Raw genomic sequence first — 24,607 nt, 5'->3', positions numbered from 1 at the left:
GAATAAAGTATATGGATAGAAAGAGGAGGATGAGTGGAGCATTCTGGGTTTCCTGCAGAGTTGGGTTCGCCTTGGGCCTGAGTCCCATCACCCCGCCTGCCTTCTCATCTTTGGGCTTCGTAATGAAGGCCCTTTTGGTTTAGGTTGCTGAACTGGCTTCTGTTACTTGCAATCAAAAAGCTCTAATAAGCATGGTCTTTACCTATGAATCATAATGTCTGTCATATAAATGAGCAAGAAACATAAGAGACAGGAAATGTGGGTTCAGATCTTTCTCTTAGTATCTCACAAGCACATAGAATCAGAGAGTATTGGTGTTAGATCTTAAAAGAAATCTGATTCCACTACCAACAAGCTAGATGACTTTAGGAAGGGCTTTTAATGGGCTTAACTATAAGATGGCCATAGTGATCCATGAAGGGGTGAGAGTTGAACGATGTTTGTGCTCCATGGAGGCTTCTTTCAATATAAGAACCTGTGTTTTTATGCTTGATACTATCAAAGGGAGTTTCCCCTGGAATTATTCTTGAAGCCATATTCAGTACATCAAATGAACAACAGAGATAACCATAAGGAGTACAGACCATCTGGGCATGGTTTTTATGTTGAAGGAAGCCTCCATGGGGCACAAACATCATTCAACTCTCACCCCTTTATGGATCACTGTGGCCATCTTATAGTTAAGCCCACAGAGTTAAAAACCCTTCCTAAAGTCATCTATCTTTTTGGTGGTGGAATCAGATTACCTTTAAGATTTAACACCAGGGCTGGGGATGTGGCTCAAGTGGTAGCGCTCTCGCCTGGCATGCGTGCAGCCCAGGTTCAATCCTCAGCGCCACATAAAAAGATGTTGTGTCTGCCAAATACTAAAAAATAAATATTAAAATTCTCTCTCTCTCTCTCTCTCTCTCTCTCTCTCTCTCTCTCTCTTTAAAAAAAAAAGAAAAGATTTAACACCAATACTCTATGATTCTACGTAATTGTGAGATACTAAGAAAAAGATCTGAACCCAGATTTCCTGTCGCTTATTTAAATTTTTTGCTCATTTATATGACAGATGTTATGATTCATAGGTAAAGACCATGCTTATTAGAACTTTTTGATTGCAAGTAACAGAAGCCACTTCAGCAACCTAAACCAAAAGGGCCTTCACTATGAAGTCCAAAGATGAGAAGGCAGGCGGGGTGACGGGACTCAGGGCCAAGGGGAAACCAACTCTGCAGGAAATCCAGATTACACCTGTAATTCCCGCCACTCAGGAGACTGAGGCAGAAGGATCAAGTTCCAGGCCAGCCTGGAAAATTCAGCAATTCCTTGACTCAAAATAAAATTTTTAAAGGGCTGGACATGTAGCCCAGTAGTGGAGCACTTTGCCTTGTGTTCATGAGACCCTAGTTTCTATCCCCAGCACCACACTCGCACACCCACAGACACACAAAGCCTATTCCAGCTGCTTATGTGAATTATGAATAAGACTAAAATTTCCAAATTTAAATATAATAAATGTCAATTTTGCCTAACTTTTCATAAATTATTTTAATTTTGCTTAAAAGCACATAATCTTAGAAGTGAACCTACTTGACCTTCCCTATTCATTTGAACATTTGGCAACTTTCATTGACCGCCAGCTATATACCTCACACTATGCTAACTGTCGGGTCCACAAAGAAGAAAATAGAAGGTCCCTGCTCCCTGATACCTCAGAGCAGCTGGGGAGGCTGAGAATATATACTCCTACATCATGGTCTAATGGGTGTTGCCATATGAGTGTGGAATGTGAAGCACAAAGTGAAGTCATAAATGGCCAGGGGCAGGAGGCAGGCAGGGATGTGACAGAAGGCGTCCTGAAAGAACTACTGAGCTCAGCCAGAGAACAAGGCACGGTTGGATAGACCAGGACAGGAGACACAGGGCCTTCCTCCTAGTGGGACTAGATACTTAAACGTGGGGTTAAAACTCATGCCCAGTGCTCAGGGGCCAGCAGTTCTATTGCACAGTAATAAAACTGCTCCTTCCAAAAGTAGCCAGGGATAGAGGGTGATTCCATGGAGGTTGAGAGAGATACAAGTGAGTTTTTCTATAATGGTAGGAACTTTAGTATTTAAAAAATTGTCAAGAAAGATAATAAAGTGATCCAACATCCACTGGAGTGATGGAATCCCAGAAAAGTAAATAAAATGCATCATAAATGAAGCCGAGACATCTTGCCTGAGGAAAAAAAATGTGGGTGGAAACAGTAAGTAACATTTGTTGAGTGATTGCTAATGACATGCTTCAAGTTTACACACGTTGACTTACTTCTGCAGATCACAACTCTGTGAGGTAGATTCTATGATTATTCTGTCTCAAAGGGTTTCCCTCAGTAAGGTCTCCACCATCTTCCACCTATTCTACATTTATCACCATCTAAGACACTCTGTATTTTATTGACTTATGATTATTTTAAAATTCTCTCTCTCAATAGAATGGTGTGTTGATCCTCTTGTGTTACTTTACCTGAGAAAAACAACTTGGAAGAAGAAAGACTTATTTTGGTTCACAGTTTCATGGATTTAGGTACTTAGTCAGCTGAGTCCAAGGCAGAAACATTATGGAGAAAGGGTGTGGTAGATAAAAGCATCTCTCCTCATGGTGATAATCAGAGAGAAACAAGAGGAGTGAGTTGTCCTATAACTGTAGGAACTCTAGTATTTAACATTTTGTCATGAAAGACAGCAAAGGGATCTAACATGTACTGGAGGGGTGGAATTTCAGGAAAGTAAATAAAAGGTATCATAAATGGAGCAGACACCTTGCTTGAGAGAAAGGATGGAAGTGGAGAGAAATAGAGGAGTGGGGGAAGGGACCAGGAACAAGATATAGTCCCAAGAGCTCTGCCAGTGAACTACTTCTTCCAACCATGACCCCCTTGCCTACCTTTTCTCCTCCTCCCAGTAGTCCATTCAAATTATTAATCCATCAAGTGAATTAGTCTACTGATTAAATTAGAGCCCTCCCAATCTAGTCACTTTCCCAAAGTCCCACCTCTGGACATTGCTGCATTGGGGACCAACCTTCAATTCATGAGCTCTTGGGGGAATATTCCAGATTCAAAAGATAACAAGTAGACATTCCTTAAAGTCAGAGTTTTGTTTTGTTTATTGCTGCATTCCCAGCACTTAGGAAATATAAAACTAATTGGAATTCAATAAGTACTGGTGAGTAAATGAATGATAATAACTGAGATACACAGTGATTAAGAATTCCAGTTAAAACAAATAGCCTGGCAGTGGCAAGGCCTGCAAGCAACAGTGTGAGCAGTTACGAGGACTTTGTGATGAGATTCTGAGCTCACCGAGAGGCGCGACAGAATTGAGGGTGGAGGGAATGAGCCATCGGCCTGGTAAGAGGAGGTTTAACAGCACACTGATTCCCTTGTATTATTCACTAGACAAGTCGACAATATTTACTGAGCTCCTATCATGGGGGGAAACAATGGTGGGCAAGGCAGAAGACGCTGGAATTGCATCAGAAGGGGGGGGGGAGACAGAAATAGAAAAGGAAGCAAATGAATACAAAGAATAATTTCAGGGATAAACTCTGTGATAATTACAGACCAGGGCAATGTACTAGAGAGTAACTAATGGGGGCAGAGCATCATATAGGTCTTCAGGGAGAGTGTCTTTGAGAAAGTATCCCCTATCCAAAATACTTGGGACCAGAAGTAACCTGGATTTTGGAATATTTGCATATACATAATGATATCTCTTGGGGAAGGGACCCAAGGCTAAATCCAAAATTCACTTTTATCTCCCATGTAACTTACACACATAGCTTAAGGTAATAGTATACAATATTTTCAGTGTATTTCTGTTTTGATGCAACCTATCACAGGAGGTCAGGTGTGGAATTTTCCACTTGTGGCATCCCTTCCAGGATCGGGTTCCAGATTTGGGAATGTTTGGGATTTCAGATAAGCCAGGAGCCTAACCAGAAAAGACCTTGCTTCTTCCAGGGTGATCATTAGAAGGGCAGAAGCAAAGGGTGCTTCACAGAAGGACAGGAGGGTGGGTAAGGAGAAGGGACTCCTCATTATGAGTGAATTCTGTCAGCTCAAGTCTGAAAATTCCTTACATACAACCTTAAAATTGCAGCGTGTCCCCAACACAGTTTGCATCCTGACCGCATGTGGACCGGATCTGGGCAGCCATTGGAGGCAGGCACAGCCTCCTAGAAAATCTAGTACAAATAATACTTACCTGGGGTTGCGATCCCCAAACACCAGGGAACAAATGACTCATTGAGAATGGTTTTCAGTTTTGCAGATTACTGGACCCCACCTAGAAATTCCTGTTCATTATGTTGAGGGCGGGGCCCCAAATCTGCATGTGTAGTTCTAGTGGTCCCCCACCAGGACAGGACACACCTGGGGAAATGTGGAAGAGACTTCACTACTGTGCTTCAGGGAATCTGGGAACCCCCAGAAATAGAATGAAAAAATATGATTGTTTGAATATATGTTCATTTCTTTCTCTGGGGAGAGGATCAATATCATTGAAGATTCTCACAAACTTGATAAGGAACCCCTTAACAAGTGGTGGGGTGCCTCTGTCTAGTCCTGCTCTTTTTTAGGAATGAGGAAACGGTCCTGGACTGTAAGTGACTCACCTGAGGCCACGAAATTGAAGAAACAGCAGAGATGGGGGTCTTTTTAGAGACCCTCACTCTCTCCTCCTCTCTGCCCTGCTGACTAGAGGGATGGGTAAAAAAAAGAAGGTAAGGGTTTAAGCATTTGAAGACAAAGCTAATTTATTTCCTCAGGCCAGGCTACATTATGGTCTTACCGCTGCCAGGATGCTCTGTCCACGTCCACACTGCCTCTTGGGCTCTCCCAGGCCGATCAAATTTGGTCCACATCCTGCCTCTCTAGTTTGAGGCTGAATCCTTCAGACTCTGGTGGTATCCTAAGTTACAGGATTCATCGGCTCTGCTCACCTTCTTTAAGAAATAACAACTTTCCACCTTGGCCTTTTTCATCTTTTCTTCTATATCATTTTTCCTGTCCTGATAATAGGGCCCCTCCAGTCATGGCCTTACCTGGTCACCACTCCTACCCTGCAACTGCTCTTCAAGGGCTAAATTTATTCCATGTCCAACCCTGACTTCTGCAAGGAACCATGGGACTCACAGCTTGTCTCTGCCTTGGGGGGGGGGGGGGCGGCAGTCTATGAAATCTTGTCCTGGGATCCAGTTGGGTGGATCACCTGTTCACCTCCACGCCCTGGACGCCCTGGTTGGTGGGTTCTGACACTATCATTCCATGTTCTATTAGCCTTGCCAAGTCTTTTTTTTCAGTTTGGTCTGTTTCCTCCCTCCCTTCTGCCCTCCCTCCCTCCCTCCTTCCTTCCTTCTTCTCCTCCTCTTCCTCTCCTACATTCTCCTCCTCCTCTTATCCTTCCCCAGCACTGAGGCCTTCCTTGGCCCTTCCTAACATGGTTTTGCCTGAAAGCAACACTCAGGAATAAAAGTGCCTGAGCCCATTGTGTTGACAGATGCCACCTCTGTGTGGCGCAGATTTCTTCTGGACTCAGATGTCCAGGAAGACCGGGCTATAGGATCCCTCCTGCAGAGCTTGCTGTGGACAGAGGAAAGAAGGCTACTCTGTAATTTTGAAACATTTTGTCTTTAACCGACAAAGAAGGGAGCTCAGAGCTCAGGAAACTTGCCCCAGGTCACAAATTAAATCAGCACAGAGGTACAAGTGAGCACGGAGCCCTCTCTCCGCCTGGAGGTCGTCCAGATGGCTGGGAGGAGGAGGGTCTGAGCCTGCTGCCTTTCAGTCTCAACCCAGACAGCCACGCTGTGGATACTTGGCAGTTACTGGAAAGTTCAGTTAGACTTTCCTGTGGATGCTTTATCCTGGGGACGAGTTGCACAGTGAATTCCTTGTGGAGAATTAATCATTTTCTCTGTTGCCGGTGACTGGAGCTGTTTCTCACGTCCTGCCCCTGGTTTCGCTTGTCCCAAGATTTCATTTGAAGAGCAGGGCGTTTCCTCCACACACTCCACCCCCAGGGTAGCCTGCAATCAGGACCAATGAAAGCAAAGGACCTCATCCTCCGGTGACTAAGAACTGCCAGTATTTAAGAGGTTGCAGGAATGAGCTGGGGAGTGCTTTTGCTTTCTGTACACACGAGGGCTGTCATTTGATTTGGGGATTACCAACCGAAGACAGAGCGGAGAAGGGGGACAGAAACCTCACAGGTTCCAGCCGCCACCATGTGCTATGGCAAGTGCGCCCGATGCATCGGACATTCTCTGGTGTGGCTTGCCGTCCTCTGCATCGTAGCTAATATTTTGCTTTATTTTCCCAATGGGGAAACCAAGTATGCCTCTGATGACCACCTCAGCCGCTTCGTGTGGTTCTTTTCCGGCATCGTGGGAGGGGGCGTGCTGGTAAGTCCTTCCCAATTATCATAAGCTCAGAAATTTCTCTGTTGATCAGAAGTGTTCCTTATTTTCATGGAAAGTTTCTGTCATGCATATTTCCAAGTCTAATGACTTGTTTTGTTCATTCTTTTGAAAACAGATTGCAAAAGGTCAGGGTAGACTTTTATTATTATTAATATTTCACAAATCTTAACTGAAAGTGAACTATTTTGTTGTTGTTGTTGTTGTTGTTGTTGTTGTTAAACTCTTTTACTCTCCAGCTAGGAAACCCATATTCAGTTAACCATGGAGTTTCTGGCACCAGAGTGGGTGGTTAACATTTGCTCTGGGGAGCTTGGAGGGGTTGGCTGGTTAAGTTTACAGTTTGGGATCCAAATTCTCTGCTGTTTATTCTTGGGCATATGTGACAGGGGAAAAACAGTGAATTGAGTACATTGCTATTAAGAAAGAATATAAACTTTCTCCTGAGGTGTGGTGTCTAGAAAAAAAAATCCTACAGTTAGCAGAACAGAGTCTGAAGTTAATAGTGGAATGTGTTATTTTTTTCCCAAGGTCTGTTTTTATTGAAGTAAAAGGAATTTGCCTGCCAACCTAGGAGCTGAAAGTATTAGCTTCAGCCTCAGCATGGAAAGAATGTGGGCAAACTTGAGTTTGTTACTTCAAAATGCTGGGATTAAGAATTTTAAGGAGAAGTTTTATGCAAGTGTTAATACCATGCAGAATAATTTTTCTTAGTCAAGTAAAAGGCACTAAAAGACATTATAGCTGGCCAAATCTTCTTTGAGTTTAAGCATTATTATCATGCAATCATTAATACAAATTTAATTAATATGAATTAACGGGATCAAAATCTGTAATGTAACATTTTTGCTTTAAACTCCAAATATTTCAAACTCCCCTTATTTTTTTAAAGAGAGAGAGAATTTTAATATTTATTTTTTAGTTTTTGGCGGACACAACATTCTTTGTTTGTATGTGGTGCTGAGGTTCGAACCCGGGCTGCAGCATGGCAGGCGAGCGTGCTACCACTTGAGCCACATCCCCAGCCCCCTCACCTTATTTAATGAGCTTTATTGTTATGCTAAAACAGTACGTTTTGTATCTTCAAAGAACTAGATCATATTTGTTATAGATAGCATTCATCTGTCCCACTTACAAAATAGTTTCAGTTATTCTATTAAGGATTTGTGGGTATCTACTATGTTTTACTAGTGGGGGGGGGAGTCAGACTTTACCACAAGGTTTAAGGTTCCAAAACAGTTTGTGTCTGGAACTGTTATGAACCTTTGTTGAATAAGCACACAGGTTGTATTTTACCCCTCCGTTCTATAGCCTCGCTTGCTCCCCCAGCCCCAGCTGGGGAAGGAACCCAGGTCCTCAATTCGTGAACACACTAGCCATCGGAGCTCCACCCCAGCCCCCTGAAAAGTGCTTTGATGCATCACAGGAAAACCAGCAGATGTTACATTCAGAGTTTGTTTCTCTGACTTTTTCATTCTTTGAGATCCTCAACCTAAAGCCAGTTGACACCATCAGAAGTAAATCCATTTTACTAAAGGATGCTGGGACTGCCCCCATGAACCTGGGAGGACAGTAGTGACTTCCTTTTGCTTCCTGAGCAGATGTTCCTGCCGGCGTTTGTCTTCATCGGGCTGGAGGAGGAAGACTGCTGCGGCTGCTGTGGCCAGGAGAACTGCGGCAAGAGATGCGCGGTAGGTCCTCTGCTGGGCTGGCACGGGGCAGAATCCGTCCGCGGGAGGCCCTGGGGCTCCAAGCCTCACAGCTTTTGTTTCTCCTTCCCTAGATGCTCTCTTCGGTCCTGGCAGCTCTCATCGGAATTGCAGGGTCCGGCTACTGCGTCATCGTGGCAGCTCTGGGCCTCGCGGAAGGACCCCTGTGTCAGGATTACCTCGGCCAGTGGAACTACACCTTTGCCAAAACCGAGGGACAGTACGTAATTGTTCTGTTCACGACGGTCTGTTCTTATTTACCACATACATCAAGGGACAGACCCATCACACTAAGTATCCATTCATCATCCACCCAGCCAGCCTTGATTGACACTGACATGGGCACAGTTCAGGCGACAGGTGTCCTAGGGTGGAGGGCCAGTTACTGACTCGGCCACGTTCTACTTGCTTTTTAATAGATTCACGGATTTTGCCCTCATAATGACCCCTTGGCGTTACTTCCACTATTAATCTTATTTTACAGATGAGAAAAATGAGGCCCAAAAAGGTGGATAACTTATCCAAGGCAATAGAGCTAGGAAGTGGTAGTCAGTATTTGAACCTGGCATTCCCGCTGTAGGACTTGTGCTCAGATAGGTCCTGTGTTGTACCAGAATAAATTATATTGATTAAATGCGATACATTTTACTATTTTATAAGACAATGCTACAGTATCCTTATATAATAGGATTGGCAACTATATGAATTTAATAAAACCCAGGGCAGATCCTACACCCACCCCCATTGGCACACAGTCACACACACAATATCAGAACTATATATGATGTACCCTTTATTTAAAATTATGAGGCCATATAGCTTTATAATCAGAGTAATTTAAGAGCTCCCATTGTTTTTACATTGGCCTCTCCTTTTGATCATTTACAGAGAAAGGAAGAGAAACAGGAAACTGATGTATGTAGTAATGAATGAGCCACGGATTTCTCTTGGCAGGAGTTGATCCTGAGTTGATCTCCTGATTCAACTTTTTAAAGTTAAATTTGGAAAGTTTTGGGTTTGAACTTCCTGAGTGAAAATAGTATTGGTGAATTTGGATTGCCCTTCTATCATCAAGAGTGTTGTCCTGTATAGCATTTAGTGATGCTATGTATATGTATATGTCTCCCCACTTCATGAGATCATGAACTTAGAATTAGTTACACTTCCTCTCCGAAAAACAGGGAAAAGTGAACTGACCTCTCTGCATCTCAATTCCTTCATCTGTAAAAAATAAAACCAGTGGCAGTTGTTATGAGAATTAATGAGATAATATACATGCAATGCTCCCACAGAGGCTGGTTCCTTACAGGTGTTAGCTATTCACTTAGCTCACAATGAACACAAAACAAAGGTAGCCTCTGAAGGAAAATTGGCACTTACAGGAGTTCTAAGTTTTAGTCTTCAAAATTGCCATTGATGTAATCCATCCTTGTTCTGAACATACTGAATGTACTAGTGGAAATTGATCACTCATGTCTGTGCAAACATGCAAAACTACAGAATGAAACTGACTCTAAAAAAAGTTGTGATTTGTGCAGTTGGAATGCAGAGAGAGCTAGGAGTACCAGTGGTCAAATTTTATAGTTGTTTATGTGCCCCTCCCAACATCTGCTCTAGCCTCTGCAAGAAGCTCTTGTTCTGTGTCTTCATTTGAGCCTGTCCAGGGACTTCAATATGGGAGGAACTAACAGTCCCACACCACTGGTTTCGTTTCCCAGTAGCCAAATGAAGCCAAGGAATTTTTGATGTCGTGACCTGAAAATACAGATTTTTTTTTGTTGTTGTTCCACTGATGTAGAGAGGCAGAGATAGGACAGAATTTTGTTTTTTGCATTTGTTTTAAATCAGTAAGTTGAATCTCTGGTTGACTCAATGGGCTGTTTCACAGTTATGTCTTGAGTTTCAAGCTGCTTTGTTCTGTTGGGGCAGGAAAAAGTGATAAGGAAAGAATTGTACCAGACTTCTTTGTGGAGTTAAGTCAATTCTTGATTTTCCCACATGATTAAATCCTACTTCATTAAGACTCCAAATGTTCTGTGATGTAGCAAAGGCTGAAATTCTGGGAAGGTAATCAGAGCTGTAGTTTGTTGTTGTTGTTGTTGTTGTTGTCGTTGTTGTGGTTTTTCAGGCAGGAATAATATCCAGGTATAAGAAAATGCCTGAAATCATTTATATAATAATATCAATATGGGTATATATGTATATATAAAAATGAAAGAACCTCAGCATAATTTGATGACCTTTTTTCACAAAGTAACTTCAGGTAGTTATTTATCACTTAGCTACTTTAAAAATGTGTCTGGTACCTACTATGTACTAGATACTGTTCTGGCAGCTGGGTATACAGAGCCAAAAAGGTCCAATTCCTACCTTGCTCAGCCTTGTTGAATAGGTACATCCACAGATGTTCTCTAGGTTAAGTGCCTTGAGAGTAACTAGTCAGTGCACTTGGCATTGAGACTGCCAGTACTTGTCTCTTCCCTTAGACACAAGGTTCTCCTAGGACAGAACCCATGATAAGTTCCCCCATCAAATTCCCACCTCCTGCTTGGTGTTCGACTTATACCGAGAACTCCATTGTTCTTATTGTCTTGAATTTAGTGTGCTACATGTTCTTCTAAGTGTGTGGGCACAGCATCTTGAGAGTGAAGAAAAGGCTTCAAATTGGTCAGATTTAATACCTGTGTTTCCCACTGCAAATTAATTGTTTCTTAAAAGCAAAAACTAATTTTGTTTATGATGTCTCAGTTGAAAACTCTAGCATATTAAGTCTCCAAACACTAGCATATTAAGCCTCCAAAATTATACAGAACTTGGCTAATTCTCAGAAGAAACAAATTATGTTTTAATGAAATGATTAAAATCCATATCTTAAAATTCCAAAAAACTAATGTAAAGAAATCATATTTTCTAAATTAATATTAACTCAATATTAATATTTTACATTACTAAACTCAATAACTAAATAAATATTAACTCAACTGCCTTTTACATAGTCAGCAATTAAGCAACTTGGAAAGCTGAGTAAAAAAAATATATATATATTCTCTGTAATTGTACTACCTTAATATATGAAGTGTTTTCACTTTTCCACATCTGCTGTTAGTTCACATCCATACAATCTATACACATACATGAGTTTTATAGCTTTAAACATGGCAGTTTTGCATTTTTTGTTTCCAAATATTCATATGTCTGTTAGAGAATATAAACATCATTATAGGGTGAGGATTTCTAACCACCATTAAAAAAAGTAACTCATGAGCTATCCCATTGGGTGTGGACCCATGTCAGAGTTTCCCTCTTGCCCACAGGTACCTGATGGACACCTCCACCTGGTCCCAGTGCAGGGAGCCTAAGCACATTGTGGAGTGGAATGTAACTCTCTTCTCTATCCTCTTGGCTCTTGGTGGAATTGAATTCATCTTGTGTCTCATTCAAATAATAAATGGAGTGCTTGGAGGCATCTGTGGCTATTGCTGCTCTCGCCAACAGGTAAGAACCTATGTGACTATGTCCTGGCCTGGTCCTGGTATATTCCATTCCTAAGATGCACTGTTCTGTTTCATCAAAGAGAAAAGACAAACCCAAATCTGCTCAGGCTACCAGCACTTGTTCTTATAACACATCTGTGGCAATGCACCCAAGACATTTGCTCTCAATCCCAGACTTTCATGACCCTCATGGTCTCTGGGCCATGTTGGATTTCTGCGGTCAGCTCTATGTGCGCAGGAACATGCTGCCCATGGACACAGTGCCTGCTTTAGGGTCAAATCCATTGCTCCCTTTACTCGCTCTGCTCTGGTTGCAGAGACACAAAAGACATGTCTGGGCTACCCTCTCTTTGCTCGATCTCATGTTCCCAAATGGTACATGTGAGGAAGAGGCCACATTCATTACTCAACCCACTTTTCAGATGAAACTCTGATTCAGAGATTAAGTAATATGTCTAAGATGACCTAGTCAGGAAGTAACAGGCTTCAAACCCTTGGTCATCTTGAACCACAACTCTTGCTCTTAACCGGGTACTATGCTCACTGTCCTGTTGGATTTTATACCATTCCTTCCTAACAAGGAGTCACAAAAGTACATGAGCAGCCAAGTACTAGTAGCCTTTGAATAGCAGCTATAAAAAAACCTTTCATCATGAAAGAAAACCAGGAAGCACTTGTTTCCTGGGGATATGATTTAGGAGAGAAATATGCATTTCTTTGAAGCAGGGGAAAGTTCTTGTTTCTATATTCTCCTGAAAAATATATACCATTGAATTTATAAAAGTCAAGCTTTGGTCTAATTTTGGGGAGAGTTTCTTTTAGGTCCTAGTCTGTGAAATGGGATTCTGGTTAAACTGACCCTTATTTCATTTATATATTCCAAACCATTCTCTTCTATTTCCGGTTTGCTCAACTTTCTTTTAAAATAAGGCAAAAACCTAATTAAAACTGAAAGTTCATTGCAACCATGAAAACCTTGGTTGTAAATAAATGGAAACTTTCTATAATTTTTGAAGGGAAGTTAAAATAAAAATCTAGTTTTCCTTATCAGGCAAGCACAGTGGGACTAATAATTTCTTTGAGATCCTGCCAAATTTCCAGGAAAACAACCGAGTGGGAACCCTTTGGGTGTGGGCTGTGTTCAGGACACAACATCGGGGGCTGCAGAAAAGAATCCTCTTGGGACTTCTGATGGACCTTTCTTTAGCCTCGAATTTCACAAGGAAGCAGAGTTTAAAGTCGGTGAATCCTGGCACTGAGGACAGGCATAAGAAGTCAGTTGGTGGTTGTTTTGGCAGGAGGTGACATTTTCCCTAACTTAGGCAAAGACACTGGGTTTCCATCCTGCACTGTAGGAGTGGCTTCTCCCCAGACACTGCACCAGATCCCTTAGCTTGTAATTAGACAAAAATACTTTCAAAGCACAGGACTTTTGTGTAGAACAGTGGGTTGCTAACTTGGTAGCATTTAATTTGAAAGGCTACCTGTTGGAATAACTTTCATTTTACAGTTGCAGCTAGCAGCTATGAGCAGCTTGGAGTGCTTGAAGAATCTGATAGCAATGCCTACAGGATGGGGTGCTCTGCTGTAGCAAGCCGATAGTGAAACCACATCCTTAGCACTTATGGATAGCTTGCTAAACTGCCAGGCCAGGAAACTGATAGCCAGGAGCTTCAGGCATGAAACTCCTAACTTGGAAAACTACCCACACTGAGTTTTCAGTGGGAGACTCCCATGACGTTATCTTCTAAATCCTTAAAAGGAGAGCCCCACACAAACCCCATGGTTTCCATGAGCACTTTCTGCAGCTTTACTGGGGAAGACAATGGGGCCTGTTTGTTTAGGAAACTTGTCATGGGCATTGACTACACCCTAGCAGGGGTTAGCTGAAGCTCCACTGAAGTTGAGATTATTGTTTTGTGTTTGCTCAAACAGGAATGTAAAGGAGAGAATTGCCATTGTTCATGTGCCCTGATCAGAAACTAATGCATCTTTCATTTTCTTTACAGCGATATGACTGCTGAAAGAACCACCCAGACAAACCACAGTCTTCCTCTATTTCATTGTAATTTATATATTTTACTTGTATTATTGTAAAACTTTGTACTAGTGTATCATCCTCTGCATATTCTACTTTTATAAAGGTGTATAAAAACTGGCGTCTTCACATGACGTCAGTGTTTGAACTTAAACTTTTTTTTTTTTTAAATATGAAAATGAACTATGCTCTGGAGGTAACTTACAGACTGAGTGATAGTCCTCAGCATGTCTGAGGTTAAATCTGTAACGTTGAGGATAAAAGCACATTACATTTGCTTGTGTGTGTGTGTGTGTGTGTGTGTGTGTGTGTGTGTGTTTAAATGAAAGATGTCTAGATTTTTTTTTTTAAGATGAAGAAGAAACCAAGAAACCTGAGAAGATGTATTTTTTTTTTTCCGCTGTTTATATGGTGTTTCCCATTGCTATGCCCAGATGTCTACTAAGAGGCCTTTTGAACTGCTTCCTGTTCTGAGGGAGACCAGTACTTGCCCGATCACGATGCTTTGACCCAAATGAATAAGCCAAACCACGTGGCTCTGCTGGTTCTGTGAGCACCACAGATCCGAAGCTTTTCTGACACGTGAAAAGCTTTTGTCCTTTAAAAGACAAGTACTGAGGATTCTGTGTTTAAAGAGTTTCTGGCCTGGGTCATCAGACAAGAAGAAAGATGGGAGACGGAAAAGCAGTTGACCCACATCATGGGGAGATGGGAGAGAGGAGCTCAGACTGAGAGCCACAGGAAATACTCCCCAAATGCAATGTCCCTGATGAAATAAAGTATTTGCTACCATTTTGTTGTTGTTGCTTTGTTCTGTGGTCCTTAAAGTTCCTCCTTTTTTCTTTCTGGTTCTTGCTCCTGTTACAGGGCTGAGGCCTTCCCCCTCCCCCGTCAAGCCCCAATTCTTGAGATCAAGTCAGAGGGATTTCCGACATGTCACTCAGAGTAATGGGCATAAGTTTATTAGAAGATCTAGGAGAAGGCAAGGGGGCCACTCCCAAGGAAGAGAGAGGGCCCTCTCAGAGAGGAGAGGGACAGCGTGCCTCACCTGCATTCCAGTTTTACTGGGGGATCCCAGAGAAGTTTCTGGAGTTCTATCCAGGTCACCTCTTGTCTTCTGACAGGCAGCAGGATGACATCTGACTTTCAAGTCCCCATTGCCATGACAACTCTAGGTCACTGGGTCCTCTGCTGACAGATTCTAAATGGATTCTACCAAAAAGCCTTACAGATTTTTTTTTTTTTTTTTTTTTTGGTTAGGAGGAATTATCCTTCTCTCCCTAAGTTCTAGGATCTGGTCTATGAAAAGGCTTCCCCTTGTAGAGTAATTTGGGTTCCTCTTATCAACATTATCTCAGGCCTGCATTTCTCCTGCAGTTAACAGGTGGTTTGCTGAGGAATGTGACATATCCCGTTCACTTAAGCCAGGGCTGCAGGTAAATTGCTTCTTGGAAAAGAAAGCATGTGGGGGTCAGCACAGTGGACTCAGTTTATAGAATGATTCCTTTAGCCTTGTGTCCCACCACTCAAGTCTGTCTACTACTAGTTCCCAGTCTGCAGGTTGCATGATCCCTGTTGCTGAAGGCATCCTGCTCTCTGGTTTCCCAGTGTCACTTTCTTTTCCTCAACTCCTCTTCTGCTTTCCTCTACTACCTAGAAATTGTCATCTCTGTGCCATCCCTTGAGGTCACCGTCCCGGTGAGATGACTTTCTTCTCTCCCGGATGCTCTAGACATCAGACATTTGGGGAGGGCAACAGACATTTTCTTTCTTACTGTACAGTTAGTTTTTCTAACTTGACAGGATCCCCTGGTCTGTCTCCAGGAATGGTGTGCTTTTGGTGTCCACTGCCCTGGGCAGCAGACAGCAGGTTAATAGAGAGCTTCTCTGGCTATTAAACAGCTGGCTCTTCCTGCCAGCCACATGCCCCAGGTGGCCTCTGTCAGAGGCTGCTAACCTGGTTGTGCTGTGTCCCTCTGTCAGTCTGGTGAAGGCTACAAACTTTCCCTAAAAAAAAAAAAAAAAAGTTTATAAATACATAAGCTACATAGGATTACAAAGCAAACCAACATATTAGGATATTCTACCCAGATGTTCTTTCATGATTATACTGTAGTTGTCCTGACAGCTCTATCATTTCACCTTTGTAGGCAGAGTGTGTTATAGCTGCTATCTAATGAATCCATCTAAGAACATACTGTGCTTTTGAAATGCAATTGCAAGTAAAAAGATCTTTTTAAATTCCAACAGCAACCTAAATGTGATATGAAAACATAAATTTCTTTCCAAGAAGACATAAAACACACCCATAAATTTTATCCTATAGATCAAAGTGCAATCAGTATTGCTGATGCTATTTTGGTTTGTTGCATAAAAATCATGATTAAAGGAAAAACCTAAATCTGGTTAGCCATTAGAAAAAAATCAATAACATCCTTTCTTTTTCTATTCATGTTCTATTCCTTGCCCTCAGCAAGATGTCTATGGGTGGGTTTTTAGGGAGCTCTATTTTGAAAGACAGAATCCTAAAAGAAAGAAAAAGGGCATAGCAACCAGTTTTAGAGACCATTTTTACCTAAATTTATCCTTAAAGGAAGTGGAAATAATTATTATTATTATATTATATGTGGTAATAATGGCAATTCTTATTGAATTCCTTCAATGGGCCAGTTATTGTAATTAGTTTTTACACGTTTTATTTCACTAAAATCTCTCTTTGCTCTCTTTTACAGAGCAAAAATATTGCCGACACAAAATACTGATGCTAAATACTCTGGCAAGGTTAAGTTATCTGCCCAAGACCTCATGTTTAGCAAACAGAATCTGTGGTTTGTATCCAGGTCAGTCTAACCTGTAGACCTGTGCCCTTCCCACCCTCCCCTCTGCCTCCTCCCTCTGCAACACCACCCCCCACCTCTGCCCCATGAGCAGGAGTCTTCTCATGGTCCAACACTAAAACTCAGATGCTCCACCCACCTACTTGGGGCTGTGACAGACCCCTGGGACTCTCTATCACCCTATCCCAGAGTATATGACTCAGAGTTTCCACTGGTCTGTAAATTCTTTAATAGACATTGAATTGCCCAGAGGAAAAAGCTTGCACACATTACCATGTAGCCTTGTAAAGTTCTGTTTATAGCCTTATGTCCTGGTCTGAAATATTCTAGATCTCTCAGTTTGGCTGGAAACTCCCTCCGGAATTGTTCTGAAACAGCTCACTCTTACTCAGCAACATAAAATCAATACAAATTACTGTAGAATCTGAATCATTTCAGTAGCACTCTTGGCCTCTGAATGTCTATTCACCATAGTTACCAAATTCACAGATAACAACCCGCATGAAAGAAATCTCTTAAAATCTGAGAAAAGCGATGGAACATTACCTTCATTGCCATTTGAATTTCTTCTATGTGTGTGAGATCTCCTGGATTCTGTTTCCTCTGATTATATTTACTCACGGTGGGAACAGGTGTGGAATTTGGTGTAACTTTTCAGAACAGCAGTTTGGTGCTGTGTATCAACAATCTACAAAGTCCATACCTCAGTTTTACCCAGTTTTTTTATTATTATTTTTAGAAGTTTAAGACAATAATCAAGGATGATCTCAGTAGTTCAGCTTCCAGGGATAATTATGGGCTGTATTGTTTATGATACCAAGAAAAATGACCAAAATGTCTGACAGCAAGGAATTGCTTTGATAGAAAGTAGTCAGTACAATGAATGATAAAGGTAAATAATAAATTAAGGTAAATAATGTTGACCATACCATCCATGAAAGAGAAGGCTTTTCAACAGAGAAAAGATGGACTTCTGTCTATGCAGATTTGAATATACATTCTTGATATAATTTGAACAGATTCTAGGTGATTTTTTTTCTTAATTCTTACCTGTATTTTCTGAAGTTTACATAATAAAGGCATAGTTCTTTTGGAAAGAAAACAAAAATGAGAAAAGATTCAGGCCCCAAATTGTTCAGGAAGCAGTCCATGGTCTTTAAAGAGACTCCTAGGTATGTGAGGAGCCATTGTTCTCTCAGATGGAAGATTCATTCTGCCCAGACACTGGAGGGTCACACCTGCAATGGGGTGGAGGGAGGGGCGGGCAAAGCCGGTGCCCTGCAGGCTGACAGCATTGCAAGGGCCACACTTTTATTTGGGTTTGGGTGAAGTGAGTGTGTGGCTTCTACTCAGAGCTTTACCTTGTGTGCTGGCCTTTTATCAGGGCTTTTGGTAGCAAAGCCTCAATCTTCCTGGTTGTCCTATTCTAAGGTAAAAGGAGGGTTAAAGCAAAAATAAAGGACTCGGTCCAACTTCTTTAGGGAAATGACCCCAATGTGCCTTCACAAGAAGAGAAACTGCCACCCACACTAAGCTGGTACAAATTACTCCTTCTCTTTTAACATTAAAGTTTTGGTGTGCGTGAGTTTGGGTTGGTTTAGATACTTATTTGAATTACTGCAGTTAAAGAAGACTGCTAGGTTTTTCTGGAGCTCAAGTTTAGGTTTACTTCCCTGAAATCAGTCTCTCTCTCCCTCTCTGACCCACCCCCTTTACACACACACACACACAAAAAAAAAAAATTACTGCTACATGAGACAACTTGGATGGATTTTTACAAATTATGAGAACCCAAACCACTTCTCCACACCATCCCTGTGAACTGTGTGGACAGTTCTGGATGTAACCTCAACTACCACAGCTAAATCCTTAGAACAGAGAGGTGGCTCCCTTTGAGGGCACATTTCTCAACAGCATTTTTATACAGGAGCAATGCTCAATTCCCCATGGACGCTGTTTCAAGGTGTCTGCATTCATCTGCGTTCGCCAGTTGCCTCCTGCCGCTGGAAGCCTCTAGGGAACTTTCCACTTGCTCTGATTCTCACCACACCCCTCTCTGTTACATGTGTGTTCAGATATCTTTGCTTCTGGTGCAGGGCTCAGGGCCAATTGCAATGGCCCCTCCTCTCTCAGACAGCAGACCATGTCAAGAAGAGTTTGAAAGCAAAACCAGAGTAATGGGCCGGGATCTCCCACATAGCCAACTCCACTCCACCTGAGGCAGTCATGACTAAAGTAGGATCCTCAAGCCAACACAGCTCTCTAATAATTGCTGGAACCTATCACATTTTACCCTTCCTAATACATTACCTTTTTGCATTTTATAAATGCCCATAAAAATACACAGCTTGATAAATTTTTATATATATTTACACCACATAACCACTATCCAGATCAGGATTTGGGATAGTTCCAGTCCCTTGGCCACCCTGTCATGTCTTTCCCAGGTAATGTGCAACCCACACACCGCGACGTACCCACGCCAACCATAACTCTGCTTTCTATCTCCATAGATGTGTTCTTGAATTTTACATAAATTTATGCATAAAGCAGGTTCTTTTCTGTGTCTGTTTTTTTTAAGGGGTTCAAAACTCTTGAGCTATAAACTGTGATGTTTTCTACTGAAGAGAAGATGACCCTTTCAGGAAGTTCCAATGGTGAATAATGAAGTTATTCGCCTGGACAAGAGTCTCCTGGAACAGGAAAACTGTGCTCACGAAGAGTATGGACTGAGAAAATCATTTCATGTAGCTGAGGAGCAGTTTCTGGTTTTGGTCTTCAGAGCCTAAGTTGTGTGTGTGTGTGTGTGTGTGTGTGTGTGTGTATGTGTGTGTATGCACGCATGTGACTGGGGGCAACAGATGGTTTGGGTTCCCTGGGAGGTTCATCCATGTCGACTCGTGTTCTGTTAATGGTCACTTGGGTCACTTCCGGTTTGGAGATCTTAGGGAGTGTACTTCTATGATATTCCACCCATATCTCCTGGTGCAAATAATATTTGTTTTTGCCTTGACGAGGTATGAAGCTGTCAGTGGTGTTTCTTCTGTGTTGCTGTAGTTAGCCTCCCAGGGGTCCCAGAATGCTTCCCAGGCTCATATCTCTAGGCTTGGCTCATCTCTATCCACTGGAGGGGCTAGCAACCCGTCAACTGAGTTTTACAAATCCTCAAACTGTGCTGCAGACTCCGCTGTGAAGGAGACACAAGCCCTGTGAAAAAAGAGATCTTGACCACGTGGCTCACTATTTCATGCCCAGCTTCTAAAACAGCGACCAGAATTCAGCAGGTACTCAGTGATCGATGGTCACCAAAGTGTGGCCTGCGGGCCAACGCTCACTCGTCAGCTGCCTGTTTTATTGATGAAGCAATATGGGAACACGGTCACATCAGTTCCTTACCTGTCACCTGTCTTCCTTCTCTGCCACACTGGTAGTGTTAGGTAGTTGTAACACAGCCTAAAATATTTATTCCCTGGCCCTTTACAGAAAATGTTTGTCTAGTTAGCTAAAAATGGGTGCTTCTAGAACAATGGAGGAGGAGAAAAATAAGTAGTTTTGTTAGTTTAAAGCTGTAGAAATTTTCATATAAACATCTATATGTGTTCACATATGTGGGGGGGGGCTGTATTTTTTTTTTCAGTAGAGGGAGGAGACATGAATCCAACTTGCCTACCATCCAGCTGGAAGAACAGATATTAAGGCTGTATTGGTTTCTTAGGGCTACAATAACAAAGCTCCACAGGTTAGATTAGGACAACAGAAATGTATTATCTCATGCTAGAAAGAGTAGAAACCCAAAATCACGGTATGGCAGGTCTGTGCTCCCAGGAGAAATCTGCAGAGGCCCTTCTCCTGGCCTCTAGAGACTTCAGATATCTCTTGCCTGCAGGTTCCTTTTCACTGTCTCCCTTCTGTGCAGCAGATCTGTCTCTGAATGCATATTTGGCCACCAGTCATATTGTATTAGGATGCACCCTAGTGATTCCATTTTAACTTGATTACTTCGGTAAAGGCCATATTTCTGAGGTACTAGGTGTTAGGAATTCAACCTGGTTTTTGTTGGTTGGTTGGTTTTATTGTGTTTTGTTTGCTTGTTTGTTTGTTTGTTTGTTGTTTGCTTTTGTTTTTGAAGGGGACACAATTTAACCCTTTACAGAGGAAGACATAGCAGTCTCCATCAAAGACCTCATCAGATATAAGACCTGAAAGATGCCTTTGAAAAAGTCTGGGAAATAGTGCAGAGTGTGTAAATCTTTCTGAAGATTTGCCCCAATTAGCATTTCACTCATTCTGAAAATCATCCCTGTCAAAACCTGTTTTACCTAAAACTTGCAAGTTATTTGACCAGCAGAACCTAGGACTGCATCTCTGGAAAGAGTGTGAGAGGAGAGGAGATGGAAACAGAAGCACAGAGCTAAGGACATAATAGTCTCTCATTAAATGACAATAGGTGGGTGGGTTCAGAGGTGTCCTTGGATGACAACCAGAGTTTAGCAGGGAAGTAGAAAATTCCTCACAGAGTTGGCTACTACCTTCTGCTCCCCAGTCGGTCTGTGGTGTTTCCTCCCATTTTGCTCCAGTTCTCCAGGGGAACAGATGTGCCCTTTAAACAATCATGCTCCCTAAGTTTGGCATGATTGGAGGAAATCCTGACTCTATTGTTGCAGTTTTTGGGGAAAAAAATTTCTATTGTAACTGACTTGGTCTCCAAGAAAGACTTATCTGAATAGAAGAGACGATAGAATTTCAGAACTGTAAGTAACATCTCTAACAACTAGAGAAATGCAAATCAAAACTCCTCTAAGATTTCACCTCACTCCTGTCCGAATGGCAGTCATCAAGAATACAGGCAACAATAAATGTTGGCAAGGATGTGCGGGGGGAAAAAGTACACTCATACAGTGCTGGTGGGACTGCAAATTGGGGCAACCACTATGGAAAGCAGTAAGGAGATTCCTCAGAAAATTGGGAATAGAACCACCATCTGATCCAGCTATCCCACTCCTTGGTTAATACCCAAAGGACTTAAAATCAGTATACTATACTGAAGCAGCCACATCAATGTTTATAGCAGCTCAATTCACAATAGCTGGACTATGGAACCAACCTAGATATCCCTCAATAGATGAATGGATAAAGAAAATGTGGCATATATCCTCAAGGGAATATTACTCAGCTTTAAAGAAGAGTGAAATTATGGCATTTGGCAATAAATGGTTGGAGTGGGAGAGTATTATGCTAAGCAAAAAAAGCCAATCCCACAAAACCAAAGGCTAATATGTGGATACTAATTCACAATAAGGTGGGGGTGCACCAGAGAAGAATAGAGTTACCTTAGATTAGGTAGAGGGAAGTGATGGGAGGGGAGGGGAGGAGATGTGGGGATAGGAAATATAGCATAATGAAACAGACATTATTACTTCATGTATATATGTGACTGCATGATCAATATGATTCTGTAACATGCACACTAAGAAAAATGAGAAATTATATCCCATCTATGTATAATATATCAAAGTGCACAAATGCATTCTATTGTCATGTACAACTAACTAAAACAAATTTAAAAAAATTTTTTTAAAGACCTCCCATTCCCCCATACTTTAGGGTCAAGACAATTCTCCCACCCAATCATATTTCTGAGTCCCAATGTGCCTATATGGGTGTACTTGGGAGAAGCAGGGGCAGTGGTATATGTCACCTACAAATTCCTGCAAAGTTTGAAAAGTAACTTCCATGTACATTGTCCACACATCCTCTGTGTGTGGCATAGAAGGGTGGGGGCCAGAACATGGGGTGGATGTGGGGCAGACAAGGTTGAATGTTGAAAGAGTCAAATGACATGACAAGTTAGTCAACAGTTTCTGCAAATGTAGACAAAGTGACTCAATCTTCAGTGTCTCTGGCCATAAGGTCAACGTGCCCCGTGAGTCAGGTCATCTGGAATGTTTAGGAGCTCCTTTGGCCCAGGGAGGTAGCACACTGGAGGCAATGATGGGTATCAACTCGCATAAGAAGACAAGTATCCGTATCCTTCAGTCAGACCTCCTCACGCATCTGAAAACATTAGGGTTAGTGGTTATGGGATGAGTCAGGTGGCAGAATGGGATCAAGATTAGGGAGAAAGAGTGAGGAGGACCATGGAGGGTCCCTGAACCCGCCTTGGACATCACTTTTCCACAGCTCCAATCTTCCTCCCTCCCATCAGCATTCAGAAACAGTTCTGAAGGCAGAGCAATCTAAACGGTCCCCAAGACCCGAAGTAGGTGGCTCTCTCCTTCTGCCTTATTGAAGACTCCTCGGTTGTTCGTTGGAAATTATTTCTCCTTTAGTGTCATAGGGAATTAGATGACGACTGAATTCATACTTGATAAGCACATGGAAGCGGCTGGGCAACCTGGGAAGTTGGAACAGCTGAAGGAACACAGAAAGGACTCTGAGACTCAGGAGCTCTGGGTCTGAGTCATGGGCAAGATCTTAGGCAAGTTCTATTTTCTCTCTGAGCCTCAATTTCCTAGTCTGTAACATGAAGATGATAATATTGCCCTGGCCGCTTGCCAGGGTTAAATGAGATGCCCCATGAAATTTGGCTATAACTCTAAAGTCTTCAGATATTACTATTTTGGCCATGAAGGAAAAAAACAGCCAGAGTTAGAGTTTGATTATATTATAGCTCTCCTCCTCCTAACCCATCTCGTGCAATCTGGGATTCCTCCCCTTCCAACTTAATCCAGGTAAAACTGACAAATAAAAATTGTATATACTCAAGATGTTCAACGGGATAATTTGATGAATGTTTCCATTGTGAATTGAATACAACAATCAAGTTAGTTAACATCCCCATTAGTACACATGGTTACTGTGTGTATGTATGTGTGTGTGTGTGTGTGTGTGTGTGTGTGTGTGTGTTTGTGCATGTGTATGTGGGGTGGGGGCAGTTAAGATCTACTCTTTTAGCAATTTTTCAGTTATATAGATATATATGTGTGTATATATATGTGTGTGCGTGTGTGTACATATATATACATGTTATATATGATATGATATACATAACTATAGTCACCATTAGATTCTCAGAATTTATTTGTCTTGTGATAGTAGGAGCAAATGTGACTCCATTTTGTTTTATGACTTCATCCTGTAAAACAACCATACCAAGTAGAAGAGTCATGACTGGAGCAATATGTTTTTTTTTCCTCTTGCTATAGAAACCTTTAAGAACATGGAACTACCTAATGGGGTATTGTTTCTGTAACTAGGGTAACGGGGCTCTGTTTCTGTAACTGGGGTGACTGGGCTAACTGGACTTCCCTCCCCTTGACTGCACTGTCCTGCTTCTGTAACTTCCTTGCTTGCGTTGGCTAGACCCCCCAAACATCCCTTTTGCCGTTTTCAGGCTTATAAGGAGCGCCCTTGCAATTGTTCGGGGAAGATCAGGGGAATAGCTTTATGTTCTGGTCAGCCGCCACCTGTGTGCTTCAATAAAGGCTTGATTTGGTTATATGTGAGTGGTCTGGAAGTCAGTTTATGAAACCCTGGGACAAAGCTGTAACTATAACAATCTAATAGCTGAGTTTGTATCCTTTGACCAACTGCTCCCAATTTTCCCCACCATCTCACTCCTAGAAACCCACATTCTAGTTTCTGCTTCTACAAATTCAATGCTTTTATCTTTAAGTTTTAAATATTTCTTTACTACATTTATTCTTTTCGTATATTTTTTTGAGACAAGTTCTCACTAGGTTGCCCAGGCTGATCTTGAACTCCTGTGCTTAAGCAACCCTCCTGCCTCTGTCTCCCAAGTAGCTGGGATCACAGGCACACAAGACTTCACCTGGCTTGGAATTAAACTATTTTAGATTCCACACGCAAGTGAGATCATACTGTATTTTTTCTTTCTGTGTTTGACTTATGTATTTTAGCATGATGTCCTTCAGATTCATCCATATCATTACAAATGGCAGGATCTTCTTTTTATGGCTAAGATTCCATTGTTTGTTTGTTTGTGTGTGCGTGTGTGTATGTGTGTGTGCGTGTGTGTATGTGTGTGTGCATGTGTGTGAGACATTGTCTTTATCCTTT

At 42.0% G+C, this 24,607-nt stretch overlaps 1 protein-coding gene across 1 annotated transcript; it reads left to right on the top strand.

The window, feature by feature from the left end:
- The first annotated feature begins 5,909 nt into the window (after positions 1-5,909).
- Tm4sf1 (transmembrane 4 L six family member 1) lies at positions 5,910-14,483 on the top strand. Its single transcript, XM_005325713.5, has 5 exons — positions 5,910-6,435; positions 8,052-8,141; positions 8,234-8,379; positions 11,474-11,654; positions 13,663-14,483. The coding sequence occupies exons 1-5, from the start codon at positions 6,259-6,261 to the stop codon at positions 13,675-13,677; spliced, it is 609 nt and encodes a 202-aa protein (XP_005325770.1). The 5' UTR covers positions 5,910-6,258; the 3' UTR covers positions 13,678-14,483.
- The last annotated feature ends 10,124 nt before the right edge of the window (positions 14,484-24,607 follow it).

Source organism: Ictidomys tridecemlineatus, chromosome 3 (assembly GCF_052094955.1).
Source record: "Ictidomys tridecemlineatus isolate mIctTri1 chromosome 3, mIctTri1.hap1, whole genome shotgun sequence".
Classification (NCBI taxonomy): Eukaryota; Metazoa; Chordata; class Mammalia; order Rodentia; family Sciuridae; genus Ictidomys; species Ictidomys tridecemlineatus.
This window is presented reverse-complemented; position numbering and strand designations above follow the sequence as displayed.

Coding starts and splice junctions, on each gene's coding strand:
- Tm4sf1 (XM_005325713.5), top strand. CDS start 6,259: ATGTGCTATGGCAAGTGCGCCCGATGCATCGGACATTCTCTGGTGTGG. Junction 6,436..8,051: donor TCGTGGGAGGGGGCGTGCTG/GTAAGTCCTTCC, acceptor CTTCCTGAGCAG/ATGTTCCTGCCGGCGTTTGT. Junction 8,380..11,473: donor TTTGCCAAAACCGAGGGACA/GTACGTAATTGT, acceptor TCTTGCCCACAG/GTACCTGATGGACACCTCCA.